The sequence below is a fragment of the Crocuta crocuta genome, unplaced genomic scaffold (genome assembly GCF_008692635.1).
Source record: "Crocuta crocuta isolate KB4526 unplaced genomic scaffold, BGI_CrCroc_1.0 scaffold291, whole genome shotgun sequence".
Taxonomy (NCBI): domain Eukaryota; kingdom Metazoa; phylum Chordata; class Mammalia; order Carnivora; family Hyaenidae; genus Crocuta; species Crocuta crocuta.
In genome coordinates this window covers 3,384,980-3,406,167 of record NW_027527977.1, presented here as the reverse complement: position 1 = coordinate 3,406,167, position 21,188 = coordinate 3,384,980, and the positions used below count along the sequence as shown (strand labels likewise).

General features: G+C 42.1%; 1 protein-coding gene across 1 annotated transcript; it reads left to right on the top strand.

Moving 5' to 3' along the window:
* On the top strand, positions 1 to 21,186 carry LOC144222354 (uncharacterized). Its single transcript, XM_077752842.1, has 2 exons — positions 1 to 196; positions 21,044 to 21,186. The coding sequence occupies exon 2, from the start codon at positions 21,067 to 21,069 to the stop codon at positions 21,184 to 21,186; it is 120 nt and encodes a 39-aa protein (XP_077608968.1). The 5' UTR covers positions 1 to 196; positions 21,044 to 21,066.
* The last annotated feature ends 2 nt before the right edge of the window (positions 21,187 to 21,188 follow it).

Here is a 21,188-nt window from a genome sequence, read left to right as displayed (position 1 = left end):
GGGTTCCTGCAGCTCCACCATGCGCCGCGCGGCCCGTGCGACTCGCCGGACCTCTCGGGCGTCCCTCTACGGACCGCTCGGCCTGTCCTAGCAGGGATCGCCCCCACCCCCAGTTCCCGAGCGGGCTGCTGCGCCCCGGTCGCCGAGAAGCTGCGCTCACCGCAGGGGCGGGCCCCCGCCTGTGTTCGCGGCGCCAGTAAGTGGGGCCAGGGGTTTAGGGGCTTCTGCTGGGCGACCTGTCACTGGGGATGAAGGACTGGAGCTGCGGAGGGACCCCTGCGGCGGGGCCTCCGCGAGGGGCTGGAAGGAAAGGGAGAGGCTCATGGGCTGTAGTTTCTTTACGCGGTCATGTGCTTCTCTCCCTCTTGGCTTGGGAACTCCGGGTTGCTCGAGTCTGGAAGATGTTGATGGGTGTTTACCTTTCGGTGTTAAAGAGGGGAAAGACCCTTGCCCGATTTTAAGCCTCTGTAGGAGGATGTGGGGGACTTGCTCTTGGAATTTTCCTGACTAGGCCTGTGGCTGTCCCACAAGGAGGTCTGAGCAGGAATCTTCGCACATTTATGTGCAACCATTTTTCACTGGGTTTCTTTCTGCTCTGATTTCTTCTTACTAACCTGAGTAGATGTTAGGAGAAGGCTGTTGAAGGGTTTTCGAGAGCAACCGTTTCTTTGGTAATGTACCTTTGAGAGTCTGACTTTGACACTAACATTGAGGGCTTTTACTTTTACATATAAAAGTAGTTGAAGGCATCATTCTGCAGAGAAGAGTATTCATTTCTACTTATAAAGTAGAGATCTGCTTTTGCTAAAGCCGGGCCAGGCTGAGAGAATACTACCTTGAATTTTGCATGCAAGTCTGTGTTCTCCAAGGTATTGGGACTTGTGTTTTTTGTCTTGAGTTGTTTTTTTTTTTTTCTTTTTTTGGCTTAGAGCAAGCACTCTTTGTAGCGATAGAAGTTTGCATTTTGCATTTTGCATTTTCCAGTGAGTAGGCTTTCAGGATGTGCCCCAATAGTGAATTGTACTATTGCTGAATGTAAAATTAAAATGAGCTTGAAATTTGTGTAGTCAACATGTAAATTATTAAGAAGAATTTGTGTCTCAACCATATGCTATCTGTACTAGGAGTTAATATATGAGTAAATATGCACATTTGAAATAGTTTCTGGACAAAGCGCTGTGATTTGGTAAAGAATCTTTAAGGCCTTCCTATCTGTTTGAGGGCCAGTAATTGTAAAATACTAGGAAGTGAGTATAGAAATGAAAGCATTGCTGGGATCCTCTATTTAAAATGATATCCTGGGGGTGATTGGTGGCTCAGTCGGTTAAGCTTCTGACTTTGGCTCAGGTCATGATCTCACAGTTCGTGAGTTGGAGCCAGGCGTCGGACTCTGTGCTGACAGCAAGCTCAGAGCCTGGAGCCTGTTTCTGTATCTCCCTCTCTCTCTGACCCTCTCCTGCTCACGCTGTCTCTCTCTCAGAAATAAATAAAATATTTTAAAATATTTAAAAATAAAATAAAATGATATCCTGTACCACTGCCCCCTCCCTAAGATATAGCTCCCTACAGTGACCCTGCCCACTTTCTGTTTCCCCCTGTCCACTTTGCCTTGCCCCTTCTCCGGAGTCAGGTGTGGGCAGCCACATTTCTTAATAAGATCAGTTTCATTTTAGATGATGAGGGGATGTGTTGGAGGGTTGATGGAGCCTGTCTGAGGAGGCAGAGGTCTGTGCTCCTTGCCAAGGGAACTCAGCATTCAGTCACAGAGAAGCCTGTTTTTCTCACTGAAGTTTCTTACCTACAGATGGGTCTTTGGGGGTCTTGTTGACCGTTCAACATCATCAAAGCTCTTCTTATACTTTCATGGTTTGTTTTATTCTTAGCACTTTTTGAGGTTCCCTGTAAAGGTGGAAGTTATGTCAATCCTGAACCTTTGGAATTATCCTTAACTATCTTTTCCTTCATTTCCTTCAACCTCTGTATTAATGAGTCACCAAGACCTTTGAAATGTGAATTATTCAGATCCCTCCCTCCATATTCTTATCCAGAACCTCACCCTTCCTGTCCTGCAGACTGGAGCAGCCTCTTAGCCGGCCATCCAAGCCTGGCTCTTAATAAGTCCTCAGTAAATGTTTGCAGAATAAACCAATGACTGAATGAATGAGATGCTCCCCTTTCTGGTCTCTTCAGCATTTGCTCTCTGTTTAACTTTTTTAAACTATCACTTCGACCCTCTCCTTGCCTTGCAACCTGCAGGTACTCTCCATTCGCTATCTCAAATAATTGCCCGATTTTTCAAGGCCTTCATAATCAGGCCTCACCCCTCCTATCTAAATCCTATTTTCAGTTCAGTGTAGATCCTTGTGCTTTATACAGTTTGGTCATGCTGTCCTGCTAAGGGGGTCGGGCTCATTCCCACTGCAGTGTCCGGTTCACACTGCTGTCCTAGAAACTCCCGCCCTCCTCCCCATTCTCCTGTGCCAATCCTCTGAGAAGGAGCTCAAGCCCTCCTTCTTCCCTAATGTCTTCTCTAGCTTCCCATTCCTCTTCTCTTTCTTTAAAGTCTTAAAATTCTTGTTTGTTAATTCTTCATTATATCGGCTGTATTGGTCTCTAATTGGTTTAGGTTATTTTAAGCCTCTTTAGGGCAGAAGCCATAGTTTATGCATGGTGTCCCGGGCTTTGGAGTCAGGCAGAATTGAGGTCAGGGCCTGACTCCACTTATTACTCACGTGGCCTTGTGGGATACTCCTAGCATTGGAGAAGGGAAATGCCTTCCCCAGCATGGGGTGGTGCGAAAATGCCCTACCAGGCCTCTCCAGTGCCTGGCAGACACCTTACTAAAGTCTGCCCATCCCTTGCAGTGACTCAAAGGGACCTGAATGTGTAGCACATGTTTGGTAGGTATTTGTTGAGTGGCTTGTAGTAGACTGCAAGTCATGGTTCAGCCTGGAGGCCCAGAGGACGGGGCGACCATTCAGTGATTCCTCTGTGAGTGTTATCCTGCCCTTACTTAACATGGCTTGAGCTGAGGTTATTCCTGGCTGCAGCTCTGCTTCTGGGATCTGTTGCTGTTTTTCCATCTGAACCTTGCCAGGAACACTACTGCCTTCTCATTTGTTTTTGTTGTTTTTTTTTTTTCTCATGGCATCTCTAGCAGAAAGCGCCTCCATTTCATTTTGCAGGACCTTGCGGAGTTGGAGTGTACCTAGCCCTTCTTTTTTTTCCTGCATGTGGGGTATGTGTGAGTGTCTGTATTTACGGCAGGACTCTTTGCCTGGTGCTTTCTTGGCAGAATTCTGGGTACAGTGACCCTTCTGTGGATGTTGACCCATTAGCCTGTGAGTAGAGTCTCACTGAACTGTAAATTCTCTCATTGGCAGTCTTTGCCAACCACGGCGTCCTGAGAGGAGCCCTACGAGTAGAGAATTAGAAGGAGCTCCAATGTGGTTGATGTGGTTGGCTGAGAGTGTGCGCAGAGGTGTGCGCGGGATGACTTAACACACACATGTTGTTTGGGGGTTACAGTGCAGCCGTATCCTAGGTTGTGACTGTGCTCACCCTGAAACAGTTCTTTCTTATCAATACACAGGTGTTCTAGAAAGTTACCTTATAAAAACAGTTTGATAAAGCAAAGCATTTTGTGGGGCAAATGGCATTCAAATGCTGCATCTTAATGGCAGCAAGAAATCAGAAATGTAGTTACTTGCAGCCAAAGAAATAAAAGAAGAAACATAGGTCCTCTCAAGATGGTAAGGAAAGTTGATGTGGGCATTCACTCTCAATCCCTCTGCTCCTGGTGAGGTGATGCGTAATGCAGGGAAAATACTGCTATTCAACTGATCCTAGGGAAGTACTCAATCCGAGCAGAAAGCTTCCATTCCTGATTTCCTTGCAAGGAAACTGAAGTGTCCTTGCACAGTGAGTAAGTGCCTGGCTCGCTTTGAAAGTCCGAAGCTTCATAGAAAGAGTGCTTGTGGTCGGGCTCGCCTGTGCAGGTGGAATCAAACCCTATGTGTGTTAACTCATGAAGTTGTCTCAGAGTTTGAGGAAAGCACATCTTTGGGGGAGCCTGCCTCATTTTTTTTTAGAATAAGTGGTTCAGGATTAACAATACATTTATATGCTTTCTACAAAAGAGGAAATGGGGCGTATTTGATATATATGCTTAATGGACTCTTAAAACACTTCTTATATTCACACATGAAGAAGTGTGCTAGTCTGGGCCACCTGTGTGGCTCAGTCAGCTGAGCATCTGACTCGATTTTGGCTCGGGTCATGGTCCCCATGGTTGTAGGATCAAGCCCTGCATCGGACTCTGTGCTGAGCATGGAGCCTGCTTTAAATTCTCTCTCTTTCCTTTTGCCCCGTCCCCTGCTCTCTCTCTCTCTCTCTAAAAGAGAGGTGAAAAAAAAGTATGCTACTCTAAAGATAACAAAGATTCTGTTCGTAGTAATTGGGTCTCTAGATCTCATCAGTAAAGTGAGAGTATTGCATGATCATTAAGGTCCCTTATAGGAGAAAGAATATCTAATTCTGTAGTTGAAAGTTTCCTCAATCTTAAACTGTGTCCATGTTGAACTTAGGTCCTATTGATCTTAGCATTCAATCTATACTAATTAGTATTGGGCTATGTATTACCTTACTTGAAATTTTTCCTGAATTTTAAGTTTGTCATCTTAGCTCAGTTTTTTAAAGTGGAAGGACCGGGACAGGACCTCACATTTCCTTGGGTATATTTTCCCCCATACCTGGGGCTTTGAGTAGCCACTTGATAAATGTGCAGTATAGCCAAGCACTTGTGAGAGCCCCATATATCTGAGAAAAGAGCAATGTGAGTCATATTTTACCTTGCTGTGGGTGTAATATGACCTGTGAGGAAGTGCTGATAACATGTGACTGCCCTCAGGGTTACTATGAAAGATAATGGCCCAGAGCCAAAATATAAGTATTATGGTGTAACGTCCAACTACTATTTGACAATATTGTGAAAGTTACTCTCTACATGAACTTATAGTTCCCAGAAGGTAATAATTAGTGATTTGGGCCTCTTGGACACTACCTTTACTCTGAAAGTCAATTTATTAAAGATTGATATAACGCAGGCAAAACTGAGAAAATAAAGATACATATTTCTATGTGTTAGCTGTTAAAAAGCAAACGTTTTCTTAAATTTGTGTAAAAATGTTTAGGAAGATTCATAATTTCTGTGCCCTGGCCCCCATGTAATTGTCCAATTTGGCAAAGAAGGGGGCCACGAGGGGATGGGACAGCCATGGACATGGGGTTGGTGATACAGGAAAATCACCAATAGTCACAATTACCCTTTATAGACCCATAATGTGCTCATTCGTTAATTTATTCATTCAACAAATGTTTTTCGTGAGCAGCTATTTGTGCCAGCTGTCTGCCAGGTACACGTCTGGGTGCTGGGCATGGAGTTATGAACATAATAAAACTTCTGCCCTCAAAGCGCAGGATGAACACAATTTGTGTGCTACGCTGTCACCCCAGGGTACACGAGGCTTATGGAGAGGGTGTTTAAAATGTTTGTTTAGGGGCGCCTGGGTGGCTTAGTCGGTTAAGCGTCCGACTTTCACTTAGGTCATGATCTCGCGGTTCGTGGGTTCGGGCCCCGCGTCGGGCTCTGTTCTGACTGCCAGCTCAGAGCCTGGAGCCTGTTTCAGTCTGTGACTCCCTCTCTCTCTGACCCTCCCCTGCTCACGCTGTCTCTCTCTCTCTCTCCTAGAAATAAATAAAACATTTAAAAAAATAAATAAAATAAAATGTTTGTTTACGCACAGACTTCCTCTGTTTTGGGGGTAGACAAGCTGTGCCTTGCAGGCATATTCTGCCTGCTGCCTGTTTTTTTTAAAATAAACTTTGCTGGAACACAGCCCATTCATCTACGTATTGTCTGTGACCGCTTTGGTGCTTCCTCAGCAGAGTTGAGTAGTTGTGACAGCGACATAGCCCTCAATGCCTGTATGTTCACCAGCGCTTCACAGAAAATGTTTGCTGACCCCTGCTCTATTTTATTTTTATATTAAGCCTCTACCTCTTCATCTGTGTTATTGATTGGTTTGTTGTGGATGACAGCATAGTCTCTTCCATTGAGTGAGATCAGCTCCTGAGTTAAAGATGCTGTCATATCTGCAAAATACATGAGATACATGACTTTTCTCGTTCACTCCCCCCATCTGCTCCTCGCTTACGCTTCAATCCTGAGGTGGCAATCAGGCAGGCAGCTGGGGCCCGACTGTCACCACCCTCAACGGTCTTTTTGATTAAGTTTGGGGGACCATCCCCCAGCTCATCCACAGTTTCACACGAGTCAGGGCAAAGTGATTCTTCCTTCAGCTCTTCAACGTTTCCCTCTTCCTGCAGTTCTTCACAGTCTGCATGAGCCACACATGATGACGCGTCCCAATTTGGAAATAATCTACAAGTGACTGAAGGCTTTTTTTTGGCTCAGGGCAGGGGCGCCCTTTGGAACCGTAGGAGGAGCAGTGGGAAGCCGTGGATCCTTCTCGTGGTATTAAGGACCCTGGTGCATGAGGAGTTTTTGGCTCAGAAGTGGGGTCAGAGGGAGAGGGAGAGGCATGGAGCAGTTTCTGGGGAATAGCAGAGACACACCAGGTATCTGATTTCCGTCTCCCCTCACTCCAGTTGGTGCAGTAGCCGAAAGCATCCTTAATGCACTCCTTTGTCCAGGTAAAGGCAAGGCAGATCCCACGTGGGTAAAGAAGGTTCTTTTGGCCTTCTGGCCGCTATCCCCAAATGCAGGAAAAAGCACTACTCCAAGAGGCAAAGTACTTAGAAGACATTTTTGCTAAAATGAATATAAGCGGAAAGATTAGGCCCCAGAAAGAAAAATATAAACACAAATGTACTATTTTTAGTACCCTTTTCAAGTAAGTTAACAACATTAACTCTTGTAAAGTTATGACACGTTTGAATATGAATATGATGTGTAATTACCTGCAGGATGAGGTAAAATGGAATTCTGAAGTGCCATGAAAAGGGCCATTTAGTGATTTTGCACATAATTCAGTTTTCCTACGAGGATAGATAAGTTTCAGCATAAAACGGTTAAGGCTGAGGGAGAAAAGCTGCTCAGAGGGTCTGAATTTAACATGGCTGGTAAACCGCAACTGCCAGACAAGGCCGAGTTTACGTACAGTTTTCTGTCTTCTTTCTTAAAAAATAATAATAATAGTAAGTGTGACCTCAATTCAGTGACTTTCAAAGTTTAGGAATAGAGAATGGACTACCATCGTCCCTGCACCTACCCCGTTTTCCAGGCTGTGAATGAGCAGGGTACGTGGTATGAGCTGCTGGCCACAAGCAGATGTTGCTTGCCTCCGCTGAGGATTGAAGCCGGAGGGAGGGAGTTGGGGCGGATCACAGGAAGGTTTTCCCCAATGTCACCTAACCAGAGAAACCATAACATTTGTCTCAGAGATTTGCTGGAACTCTGAAAGCAAAATAAGGCTGCATTTCTGTGTTAGTTGAGCACAGCGTTTCCCAAAGGCCAAAGGCCTGATCTGACAACACTGAGGGGGACTTTCTGTGAGTCTCTGAGAAACAGTAACTCCAGTATTGTGGTGGGAAGGCCCTGCCTTAGCCTTTCCGTGGTATTTACAATTCTTCCATTTCAGAATTTCACATTTCTGGTCAGGTCAGTTTGATTATCATTACTTTGCCCATGAAGAAATAGCACTATGTGTGGAGCTACTTACCAAGGGTGGTACAGGAAATAAGTGGCAAAACTAAAATTAAATTTTTGACCATTCAGACAATGAGTACCTACTGTGTGCAAGTGGACTGTGAGGTGTGAGGCCACAGAGATGAAGGAAGCGTGGTGAGTGTCCCTGCTGATGCAGAGGTCAGGCTTGCATGTCATGGACCCCCGAGAGACGCTAGCAGTGAGGTGGGGACAGGATGCTGTGGTAGCTGGGAGAGAGCTGTTAGCTGTGTCTGTTGTTACAGGCTGGGACAGGAGGCTCTTGAGGTGATGTTTGAGCTGGACTGAGAGGGAAGGAAAGGAGTAGATTCTGATTTGGGGGACCTGGCTGAGTCCGTAGCGCACTGTCCTCTAAAAGAGATGTCTGTCATGTAGCATACAGGGTCCCTCTGGTCTACTACCTTCCCTTTGCCAGCTTTTCTGCAGGTGACTTTTAAAAATTTATTTATTTCTGAGAGAGAGAGAGAGAGAGACAGAGAGAAAGACCATGAGTGGGGTAGAGGTAAGGAGAGCAGGGGAGACAGAGGATCTGAAGCAGGCTCTGTGCTGATTGATAGCAGAGAGCCTGATGCAGGCTCTCCCAAAGCAGGGCTTAAACTCACAAGTGGTGAGATCAGAACTTAAGCCAAAGTTGGACCTTTGACCGACTGAGCCACCCAGGTGCCCCGTTCCATTTTTCTTCTTAGACAAAAACTAACGTGACACAGAGAGTCACAGAATCACCGATTATTAGAGTGGGAAATCACCCCACTTCCTCATGAGTCCAACATACCGATTTCAAAGAAAGTAGACCCAAGGACCAAGGGCCCCTCCAAGTCACAGGGGTTGGTACCTGCGACCCTACCCATGTGATCTGGATGACGTGGAGCAGACCCTAACTGAGAGCAGTAAGCGATCAAACTGCTGTCTTACAAACGATGTGTATTTTATACACCATTCTCTCTGTATCCTCTTTTCCTTTACTATGTATTCTGTAAAGGAAAACCAAGAAATTGGACTTAGAAAATGTTGGGCCTGCATCAAATAGCGTTATAGGAAAAATACTTCTGTTTAGTGTTCATTAAAAAAAATGGGTGTGTCAAGGGCATCTCAGCATTAGCCAGAATAATGGTTTGGGACAGTGTACAATATGTGACATAGTCACAGAAAAATCATTGTTTGAATTAGAAAGAGCATTTGGTTGGAACCAAATGATCCCAACAACAGTGACTTCGACCAAGTCGAAGCCTGGGTGGGTGGTCGGAGTTTCCTATCCCAGGTGGGACCCATGATAAAGGCAAAGTCTGACTCCTGATACCCAGGTTTAAAAATCCAGGGAGGGACTGCCTGGCTGGCTTAGTGGAGCATCTGACTGTTGATCTTGGGGTCCTGAGTTCAAGTCTCCCATGTTTGCTGTAAAGGTTGTATACATACATATACATATATACATCAAAAAATAATAATAAATAAAAACCTTTTCTTAAAAAAAAAAAACAAAACCGCAGACCTCAAGGGGAAGGTGATTATTCTGCAGGACCGGTGAAGACATTCAAACATCACTACATCATTTGCTATTTAAAAAGAGTCAACAAGCCTGTGAGCTCAGAGTGTACTTGACGATGCATTTGAGTTGAAGCTGGGACCCAGTCCCTCTTTGTCTGCATTCACTTTGCCTCCATTGTAGACAGTTGGTGCTGGGGAGGCCCCTGCTGGGTTCGCTGATGTTTGATTGCAGAATGAGGCCACCAAGAGCATGACTACATCACTGGTTTCCATATTTGGACTTTGAGCCACAAAGTACTTCTAATTTCTCCCATTCTCAGATCCTCAAAAGATTTCATGACCTTTGGATCTTTTGCAACCTTTCTTTTGAGTTTGGTACAGTCACCCTGGGTTCCTATCTTAGTTCTATCACTTACTAGTTACATAACCTTGGAGAAGTCACTTATGTCTCAGTTTCCTGATGTAGAAAATTGGGAGGAGAGAGGATGATGGTAACAGTACTATGGACAAGTTGCTTGTGCCCCAGTTTCCTTATCTGTAAAATAGGGATAATAATAATAGTGTCTCTGGACAGAGTTGTGAGATTTGAATGGATTAATATATGCAAAGCACTTATAATAGTACTATACACATGTTAAGTATTTAAATTATTATTATTACTACCTTTTGGCTTAATTGATATAGTAAGAGGCTAACTGTGGCTTAGTTATAGTGAGTGTTTTATCCAAGTTAATTTTTGGAGTGCGGACAGTATTTAGAGCACTGCTCATCAGCAGGTTAGCGGATTCCCAAGGTGAAGGATGGGCAGCTGCATACCTTTCACTACTTGGGCAGTCTGTACCAGGAGCTGTGAATTCAAATACTGTCAGAGGCAGAGGAAGAAATGTACAAGACTCAGGAAAGCTGGGTATGTGCTTGTTAAACAGGAAAGGAATTGCTCTTCTCTTATTTAAAAAAAAAAACAAAACACATTTTTTTCTTCTCCAGTTTTTTTTCAAACATGTGAGGGGGTTCTCAGGCTGTCTCTTTTGATAGAGGTACAGGAACAGAGAAATGGTTTTCTTCCAGCAACCTAGTGGTATGAAGGTACAAAAATAAATGACAACTAAAAATACTGGCAACCTATGTGGCATCCATTTTAGGGACAACAGGCAGGATGGGGACTGTGATGAGCATGGGGACCCTTGTCCAGTCTAAAAGGATGGTGACATTTCTCTAGCTTCTTATTACCATGGAAGGCTAAGGATCCCGTGTTATTGGCTCTTCAGTTTTTCCAGAGAAGCTCCAAATCTCATTTTTATATTAGATTCCTATTTTTATTTTTATTTTTTTAATGTTTATTTATTTTGAGAGAGAGAGAGAAGGAGTGCTTGCATGTGAGTGGGGGAAGGGCAGAGAGCGAGGGAGAGAGAATCCCAAGCAGGCTCCAACCACAGCATGGAACTCCACGTGGGGCTCAACGTCAGGACCCTGGGATCCAAGACCTGAGCCAAAATCAAGGGTCAGACGCTTAACCAACTGAGCCACCCAGGTTCCCAAAGAGTTCCTATTTTTATTTTTATTTTTAACATTTATTTATTTATTTTGAGAGAGACAGAGAGAAGCACAGGATAGGGGCAGAGAGAGGGGGAGAGACAATCCCAAGCAGGCTCTTCACTGTCAGCACTGGGCCTGACTCAGAGCTCAAACCCGAGCTCAAGATCATGTCCTGAGCCAAAATCAAGAATCGGAAGCTTAACCAACTGAGTGACCCAGGGGCCCCCATTTTTAAATGTAGACTCAAAGCATACCTCTGAATTAGCTCTCAGGCTGCTAGTTTGCAACCGCTGATCCACACTTTTTAATCTCCATATACTAATGTCATATATTCAGGGATTTCAGTCAGAATTGTCAAGTCCTGTCCACCATGCACAATTAAAGAGAAATCCTCTCTATATTTCAAAAAGGAACTTATTGTGTAAGTAAGCACCGACTTCTTATTCCATTCCTAAAACACTCAACTTTGAATGGAATGAAAAACACTGCTCCATAATTCAGATGACTGTCTGAAAGGCTTGGAGACTTCTGTTTGAGAGTAGTAGGCTAATTAAGATCCCCCAAAGATATCAGGTCTGTGAATGTTACCTTCTATGGCAAAACAGACTATTTAAATAGATTAAACTAAGGAATTTGAGGTGAGGTGGGTACCCTCAATGATCTGGGTGGGCCTAAATGCAAATACAAGTTCTTAGAGAAGCAGAGGGAGATTTGACACCATCCAGATGAGAAGGCAGTGTGACCACAGGGGTAGAGACTGAAGCGATGCAGCCACAGTCAGGGAAGGCCAGCGACCACCAGAAGCTGGAAGAGACCAGGAAGGAATTTCCCCTAGAGCTTCTGCAGGAAGTGTCTATTCCTTGATCTTATCCTACTGAGAAGCCCAGTACTGGTTTCAGACTCTGACCTCCAGAACCGTAAGAGAATAAATTTCTGTTGCTTTAAGCCACCAGGGTACTATTATAGTAGTTTGTTACTGCAGTGGTGGGAAACTAACACGGTTAATAAGGAAGAGGTTTTATATTTTTTAAAGACTATTTTTTGTCAGCATATGGGTAAAGGGCATGTCCTCAACAAGAGAAACTGGCCATTATTTAGAGATCAGTCACCCAAAGCCTTAAGATTCCCTCTCTGTGGTTCACAAAGTGACTTCTTACTTGTGCATCCTTACCTACAGCATCCTGTTGTCTCTGTTCCTTTTGGGAGCCTACCCTAACTGCCGTGTTTCCTGCTCACTGTGTATGCTCCACCTCCCTAGTTAGATGGGAAGGCCTACATGCAAGATCCTCCTCCCAGAGCTCTTTGGATCTTATGTCTCAGAACTGAGCATAGTGCCTTTGCATAATTTTTCACATGTGTGGTATTTTGTTGATACTTTAACTTTTTGAGCATATTTCAGATATTCCTGTAATCCTGAAAGAAATATTTGTATACTTTTTCTTAAGTGTATTTATTTATTTTGAGGTGGAGACAGAGAGAGAATCCTAAGCAGGCACCACGCTGCCAGCACAGATCCCAGTGCGGGGCTTGATCCACGAACTGTGAGATCATGACCTGAGCTAAAATCAGGAGTTGTCCAGACACTTAACCAACTGAGCCACCCAGAGGCCCCAATATGGGTATACTTATAGAAAATACATATTTCACATATTTCTATATTGTGCAACATAAATGTGCATAAACCTTACAACCATGGAAAAGACGATACTTTGCCTTTTTACCAAGTTGTAAAAAATTGTAAAATTTTTACCAATTGTAAAGAGCTCAAAAGGAGAAACTTCTTCTGTACTGAGGTCTCAATGGAATGACTTACAGACACAGTGTTGTGGAGAGGAGCAGACATGACGGGCTTGAGAGGAACCAGAATGCTACGACCATGATTTGTTTTTATACTGAGCTGAGTCAACTTTAGTTAGCTACAGCTAAAAACATAAGAGTAGTGCGTAGTGACTTTTGTTCTAAATGAGCATTCCAAAACACTCAGTTAACAAAATACACTAAAGTACCAAACTTTTTATTTCACATATGCATTTTACACATTTGATATCTGTCTTCTATTTGTCACTTAATTTTTGTCAAGGACTGACTCTGTAGATGTAGCTGTCTCTCAAGCATCAATGAGGAGTGTACAGTACAAATCGTCATTAGGGTGCTGAAATTTCCTTCCTGGTAAGACTCAGACTGAGAGTTCTAGGATTTCCTTGGTTGCCTTTCACTTAAGCTCTTGTTCTGTGCGGTAAGTTTCACTATTGGTAACATCCAGAGTGGATCCCACGTGGGCGTCAGAACAGTCTTGTCTGTTGGGCCCTGATCAGAGGATTTACAGAATCTAGGTTTAGGTGCCACCTATAGAGAATATTTATCTGGGGACACTATCTGCCTAACGTGGAGGGACCTTCAAGGTCCAAGAGAAGTTGGGTTTGGATAAATCCTGGGGAGAAGAATCCCAGTCCCAGCTGGCTAGTTGTCCAGGCAACCCTGGACACCCGGGCCATTTTTGGACACTCATGCTTGTTTCACCACAAGCTTTGTAGTTATTTGTTCTTCGATAATGGAAGCAGATCATGGTCGATGGAAAATGAACCTTAGGCTAGCAGAGAAGCCTGCTTCTAACTTGTCTCCAGCTATATTCCTCTTTTGGTCTTCAAAACCATGCTAGCTACAGAAGTTCGAACTGTTGATTGATTGATCTACCACCTTCTGTATAGATAGAATTTTGTATTTGGTCCCTTAAGTCAGAGTAGCCTTAGACTACTATATCCAGAATGCTTCTGCCTATACTCGATAGACTATCTAACATTGGCTTCGGCAACAAAGACCTTTAATTAGGTCATATAACAAGAACTCTAAAGCTCATATTTTCAGAGATCATATCTTCATGGACTCAGCCTCCTCTTTTTATCCATTCTCAGCAGATAGGATTCACATCTTTAGAGCTGATTTCTCATAGTCACCAGAAGGCTGTCTCAGCCCTAAATATTACAGTTTTATGCAACCATGTTCAAGGCAGAAACATAGGCCAACCTCTTTGTCAATTGTCTTTATCTATCCTTCTCAGAAGCCTTTCTCTTTCCCTTACCAGCTCACTTTCCTTTCCATCTTCTAAGTGGGAGCCATAGTTCCATTCCTAAACATATTTTGGTGGGAAGTGGAATGGCTTGGCTTGGCTTAGACTGATCAGAGTTCATGCCCTGGGGCTGTGGTAGGTGGCTGCCATCCCTGATTATGTTGGATCCTGAATAAAATCAGGGTTTTGTAAATGAAGCATGAAGGGGAACATTGCTATTGGGTAGATCAGCAATGGCATCTGCTGCCTCTCCCTTGTTTTTTCTACTGCATTGTCCATTGCCCTGTTGTTTTCCCAGAACAGCACTGGGGTTTTGTTCGGTTTCAGATTATGACATGAGTCATCATATTTGGGCCACCACAAAAATAGTGAACAACTGAAAATACTGATCTCAAATATATTTAACCACTTCCTGCTGGGGTGTGCTCAGAATTAACTTTGGGTTGACTGATGCCTCTTGTGTAATGCTAATTTGAATAATACCACTGGCTTTTTTTAGTATGGGAAATAATCCACTAGAGTAGGGACTAGAAGGCCAAGAGAGTGGTCATTGTTCTGTTCTGTGGATTCGGATATAGTGTAACTAATCCTTCTCTCTCATACCCATTTGTACACTTGAAACAATGATAATGGCTTCCTAACTCTCTTTCACTTCAAGTATTCTTTCTTCACCTACTCTTCTTGTGTGCTTATTTAGGCCTTTTATTGTGTTCTTCAATATCTCTCGAAGTTTGTCATCCAAAGTTGAAATGGCCAGAGTTCTGCAATGCACCAACCTTGTCTGAATGTTGTGCTCCTAATAAGATCTCCAATAATGCATTGTCTTTGGAAAAAATAAAATAAGCACCCTTAGGACTACTTGTAGCTACCTATGGAGGATCTCCAGTGAGAGGTTTTGTACTTACGTCAAATTCAACACCTTAGAAAATAGGCCCATTATTTCTGCACCTTGTCTGAGTAACATATAAACACACATTCCCTATTCCAAACCTGTGTCTCCTGTATCTGAGATTCATCCAGGCCGGGAGCTTCATTCAGGCCTTCAACAGGTATCACCTGGACTATTGCAGCCCCTCCAAACTAGTCTACCTCTAGTGTCTCTATCCTAACATCTGTTTGTTCTCCAGGGGGATCTTCCTCTAATCATTTCTCTGCTTAAAAGCCCTGGAGAGCTCCCCCCTGCAGGGTAAAGACCAAATTCCTGCCTGACAAATATACCCCATCTCCCCTGGGCGCTATCCTGAGTTTCTAGGCATTTCCCGCCATTTCCTTTACTGCCCTCTGTGGTCTTAATGTACTAGCCTTGTACTTCACAGCCTAGCTGCACATTAGAATCACCTGGAGAGCTTTCCTAACTACTGAAACTCATTCCCCACCCTTGACCTCATTCCTTAGAGGTGGGGCCTGGGCATCAGTATTTGTTAAAAGGTGATTCTAATGTTCAGCCAGGAATGGAACGAACCACTAGGCATTTGCCCATTTGTGAGTACACCAAGGTCCTGTACCACCAACATTTCACACATAGTTTCTTCCATTTTTCTCTCCCTTTTCTGTATAACAAAACATTGCTCATTCTTCAATACCTCAATACTATCTCTTCCCTGAAGGGTCATCAGATCTCTCCCTCCACCCAGGAGTTGGTTGCTCTCTCTACCATATTCTCGTAGTACTGTCTACATTTTCTTGATCGTGTCTGTTGTTATTTCAGGAAGAACCCTTATCTTATTCATAATGTGCCCCTAAAGCCTTGCATAATGCTTAGCATCTTAGTAAAGGTTCAGTAAAATTGTACAGTGTCAACCTGACGTGAGTGCCTGAAGAGACACTAGTTTGATCCGTTGTACAGTCATTTATGTAATTACCTGAAATAGTGTAGGATTAAAAAGTAGCTATCATGGCATGGTGAGAGTCAAATTTTGCTACAGTGATTGAATTTTGTTCTGTGATAATATGACAGAGAAGTTGTTAGGGTGACTGTGTTAAATGAGTGACTCTGTCTTGACTTCACTAAAGTTCTTAATTCTTTCACAAACAGCTTTCTCAATGATAATCTAGGAAGCACTACCCCAATCATACGATTTAATTGGATAGGAAATAGTAGGACATTAACTACCAAAGAAAGGCTTCTGTGATTAATAATTTATAGATATGAATCAGTAGCATAATGCCATTGCAAAAAAAAAAAGTGGGGGAGAGCCCACGTGGTTCTGGAACATACATCATTATTAAGATTGGTCACCACAACTCATCAGGGGGATGGAGAAATGTGTGAGGATTCAGAGATGAATGCCAAAGATAATTAAAGGAGTGGAAAAAGGTCCTATGAGGAAAGGTTGCATAATTAAAGCACGAGAAGGCTGAGACACACATTGGATTACTAATTTCATGTCCACACACATTTTTGTGAGATAGTTTCTTTATATCTGCAAAAAAACAAAGCATGAAGAAATTAGCTTAAATTAGAACAGGCAAGTTTTAGTTGGACATTAAGAAAAAAATTCTATTTAATGGAATTACAAAATACAAATCTCAAACTCAAGTTATTCTCAAGCTTAAAAAAAAGTAATTAACTTCCCACTGCCTCTAACACAAAGTCTCTTTTTTCTTTCTTTTTTTTAATAGAACATATGATTTATTAGCTGATATGTGACAAATCAAGGCACCAGTGATTTTTAGGAAGATGACATACAACAATGGTTTAGGAATTTTTATCTGTTGGAAGTGAAATTATGAATGATATAGAAATCATATATGTCATCAAAAATAGATGGAGATAAATATGAAAAAGGGAAAAATAAATGCAAAGTCAAAAATTGCCTATGTTGTGGTTTAAGTACAGAAAGATATGTGTTATGTTGAGACACAGCATGGTGTATGATAGTGTTCTAATAGTAGATTTTATTGAATAAATCTACATTTGTATGTTTTAAGCTGAAATAAAATGATTCCCTTCCTCTACCATTTTGAAGAGCACTTTTAAACTCCTAACGTAGAATAATTTCAAACATACAGGAGGAAACTTGCAAGAATTGTACAAAGAATACCCATATGCCTTTATCCAGATTTACCTATTATTCACATTTTGCCCCATTTGTTCCCTCTCTCTACACTCACACCCTTCCCCCCTCACACAAACAATACATTTGTTCTACCCAGTTGAGAAGAAGTGGCCTACATCGTGGTCCTTTACTTATAAATCCTTCAGGGTATACTTTCTCTAACTAACACTATGTTCTTCTAGAGCCACAGGACAGGCATCGAGTTCAGGAAATGTAATACAGATGCAATACTTTTACCTGCTCTGTCATCTATATTCCAATCTTTTCCATGGTCTAATGACGTCCTTTGTAGTGCTTCCTCCTCCTTTAGTACAGGATCCAGTCGAAGCCTATGTTTTTCAAAAGGGCATCTGAGACCCTCCACAAATAAAACTCTGGGGTTCTCTCTCTCTAGTTCCAAGCTCCCCACTGTCCACTCCCTCCCAGGTTGAAGCCCATGTACCTTTGTTTCTGCTCCTTGGACTGCTAGAATGTCGTACCTAACAAAACACCTACTTTTCTTGTTTTTTTTCAAGCTCCATCTTTTATGAAGACTTTGCTTATGCCCTCCTCAGCCCCGACTGAATTGACCTAGCTGGAAACCAAGGGCAGGCTTTCTCTTTAACCTCTCCCACGTCCTGTACCTCAAACCTAAGTGTTTTCGAAATACCTTAGTGCATATTCACGAGTACATATCTGGGCCCACCCACCACCCTCATCCCCTGCCATGAGACTAGGATCTTTGAAAAAAGGAATGATATTGTATATTCTTTGTAAGTCAGGCTTTAACATAGGGTCTGTCATACAGGAGGTGCTTTATAAATATTTATCAATCAGCAGTGGAATACATCACTGTAAAGAGCTGCTGCAGGAAGTTGCAGGGAGTTTGATCCTGCAGCGCTTCAAGATGAAGGAAAATGCCCCTTTAACCAGCGGCCTTAAAATGGCTTTAAGGGGAAGGGGAATGAGTGTGCGGTGGGGGAAGCTTAATCTCAGAAAGCTCTCCAGTTATATGAGAGAGTGTGGTGAAATCAGACATAATCTTTACATTTAAAGCTTCCTGATGTCTCGCACAACCTTCACAAGAACATAGACTGGTTTTTTTTTTCACCCATCCCTTCATCCACCTCCCCTCTGGCAACCACAGATTGTTCTCTATATTTAAGGGTCTGTTTTTTGTTTGTCTCTTTTGTTTTGTTTTGTTTCTTAAACTCCACATATGATTGAAATCATATGGTATTTGTCTTTCCCTAACTTACTTATTTCAGTTAACATGCTCTCTAGGTCCATTTATGTTGTTGCAAATGGCAAGATTCGTTCTTTTTTGTGGCTGAGTACTATTCCTGTGTGTGTGTGTGTGTGTGTGTGTGTGTGTGTGTGTGTATCTATCCATCACTCTATCAATGGACATTTGAGTTGCTTCCATATCTTGGCTATTCTAAACAATGCTGCAGTAAACATAGGGGTGCGTGTATGTTTTTGAATTAGTGTTTTCGTTTTCTTTGGGTAAGTACCCAGTAGTGCAGTTACTGGATCAATGGTAATTCTAGTTTTAATTTTTTGAGGAACCTCCATGCCACAGTGACGGCACCAGTTTGTATCCTCACTAATAATGCACAGGGGTTCCTTTTCCTCCACATCCTCACTAACACTTGTTGTTTCTTTAGTTTAGCCATTCTGACAGGTGTGAGGTGATATCTTGTTGTGGTTTTGATTTATAGTTCCCTGATGAGTGATATTAAGGATCTTTTCATATGTCTGTTGGCCATCTGTAGGTCTTCTTTGGAAAAATGCCTATTCAGGTCCTTTGCCCATTTTTAATTGGATTATTTGTTTCTTTGGTGTTAAGTTGTATCAGTTCTTTACATATTTTACAGATACATCATTTGCAAATATCTCCTCCCATTCAGTAGGTTATTACTGGATTTATTTTTTAAGATTTTATTTTATTTAAAAAAAATATTAAGGTAATCTCTACTCCCAATGTAGGGCTCACACTCACAATCCTGAGATCAAGTGTCACATGCTCTACCAGCTGAGTCACCCAAATGCCCCTGGATTTATTTTTTAATTCTGAACTAATTTTAGATTTTCAGAAGAGTTGCAAAAAATAGTACAGAGAATTCCTAGAAATCCTTCAGCTAGCTTCCCCTAATATTAACCATCTTCTATAAGCATAGAACAATTATCAAAACTAGGAAATTAGCATTGGCACTATGCTATTAACTAAACTATAGACCTTGTTCAAATTTCACCAACTTTTCCACTAATATCTTCTTTCTCTTCCAGAATCCAATTCAGGATCCCATATTGCATTTAGGTGTCATGTCTTTTTAGTTGCCTCTAGTCTGTGAGAGTTCCTCAGCCTATCTTTTCCTTTTACGATCTTGACACTTTCGAAGACTATTAGTCATTTGTTTGTAGAATGTCCCTCATTTTGGGTTTGTCTGAAGTTTTCCTATGACTAGATTGAAGTTCTGCATTTTTTATAAGAACGCCACGGAAGGGATATGCCCTTCTCAAAGCATCATATCTACAGTTCATGATGTCATAAGTGTTATTAATGGTGACACTGAATTTGATCACTTGGGTAAGGAAGTTTTTGCTGGATTTTTCCCTATGGAGTTACCATCTTTCCCTTTAAAGTCAGTACGTATCTTAGAGATACTTTGACCATGCTGATACTCAGTTTCCCCTCAACTTTTCATTCACTAAGAGTTGCATCCATCAGTGAATGTTGTCTGTAACAAATCTTAGTGTGGTAACTTACCCAATAGTGAATTTTTTATTTTCCTCTTTCCATCAACATTTATTGATTGGAAATCTTCTGGAAGGAGAAGCTGCATAGACTGGATTTAGGTGCAGAATGTCACATACTTCTAATCAGTATTCTCAGATCTTTTGATTTTTCATTAATTAGTTTGATGGCTATTGGTGTTTTGTTTTGTTTTCTTTTCTTTTAATACCTTTATTTTCAAGGTGCCTGGCTGGCTCAGTTGGTAGCGCATGTGACTCTTGATCTCAGGGTCATTAAGTTCAGTCCCCATGTTGGGCATAGAGCTTACATTAAAAAAAAACAACAACTTTATTTTTATTTTAGCATTTACATTTTATTAATGTTTACATAAAAGCATTGCAGTCACTTATTACTATATATTCTTTATTACAGGTAGACTGAATGACTCCATTTTATAAACTGAAAAATCAGTGATTTATTATTAAAGAAAACACAACTGAATGACTTTATTTTTTTAAGTTCGTTTATTTAGAGAGAGAGCACAAGCGAGTGAGCATGAGCAGGGCAGGGACGAGAGAGAGGGAGGGAGAGAATCCCAAGCAAGCTCCATGCTGTAAGCACAGGGCCCTATGTGAGGCTCTGCCTCACAAACTGAGATCATGACCTGAGCTGAGATCAAGAGTTGGATGGCTAGCTGACTGAGCCACCCAGGTGCCCCACAACTGAATGACTTCAAAAGGGCAGACCCTACATATAGATCTTAAGAAATTAGTTATTCTTTGTTTAGCTTCTGTATGTCTAGTAGTAAAAATAATACTGTTGATGCCTAGCCACAAATAGTTCGTGGAGCACATGTAAGTTATGTATTGGGAGAACTTTAATTTTAGCATTTCTTGGCTTTGTTACATTGGAAATCATAGCAGAATTACACAGAACACAGTATTTTTAGTACTAATTCTGGACTAAATATACAAATTCTTGCAGCTCGGCAATTTTCGTCGACCATAGTTTTCATGCAGTGTTTGCCCACAGTGGCTGGTCAGCAGAAAAGCATTGAATTGGAACTGATTCATTTCTGAGTCAGTGACGAATTCACTTTCCAAGAATGGTATCTCTCATTTTGTAAAAATTGGAAAAGAGCACTATTTAGGCCAGAGGTTGGCAAACTTTTTCTGTAAAGGCCAGATGATAAACATTTTAGGTTTTGTAGGCCATCTAGTCTTTGTCACAACCACTCACCTCTGTTCTTGTAGTGTGAACGGAGTTGTCAACAATATGCAAGTGAGTGGCGATAACTGTGTTCCAATAAAATTTTATTTATAACAACAGGCAGTGGCCTGGGGGATTATAGTTTGCACTCCTGATTTAGATGATAAAAATACCCAAATTTAAAATGTACCTTAGCATTTACCCTTGTCTCTCATTTTTCTCTCCAGGCAGAAGACTGATCTTTGAAAATATGTATTTGGGAGATAGTCACGTTCTATTGAATACCTTGTGCTGGTGCTGCCACCGAAAAATCTGGTTACACTCCGGAGAGGCCTGCTGCCTCTGCAGGACTGCACCGCCTCGGCCCTGAGA

Coding starts and splice junctions, on each gene's coding strand:
- LOC144222354 (XM_077752842.1), top strand. CDS start 21,067: ATGTATTTGGGAGATAGTCACGTTCTATTGAATACCTTGTGCTGGTGC.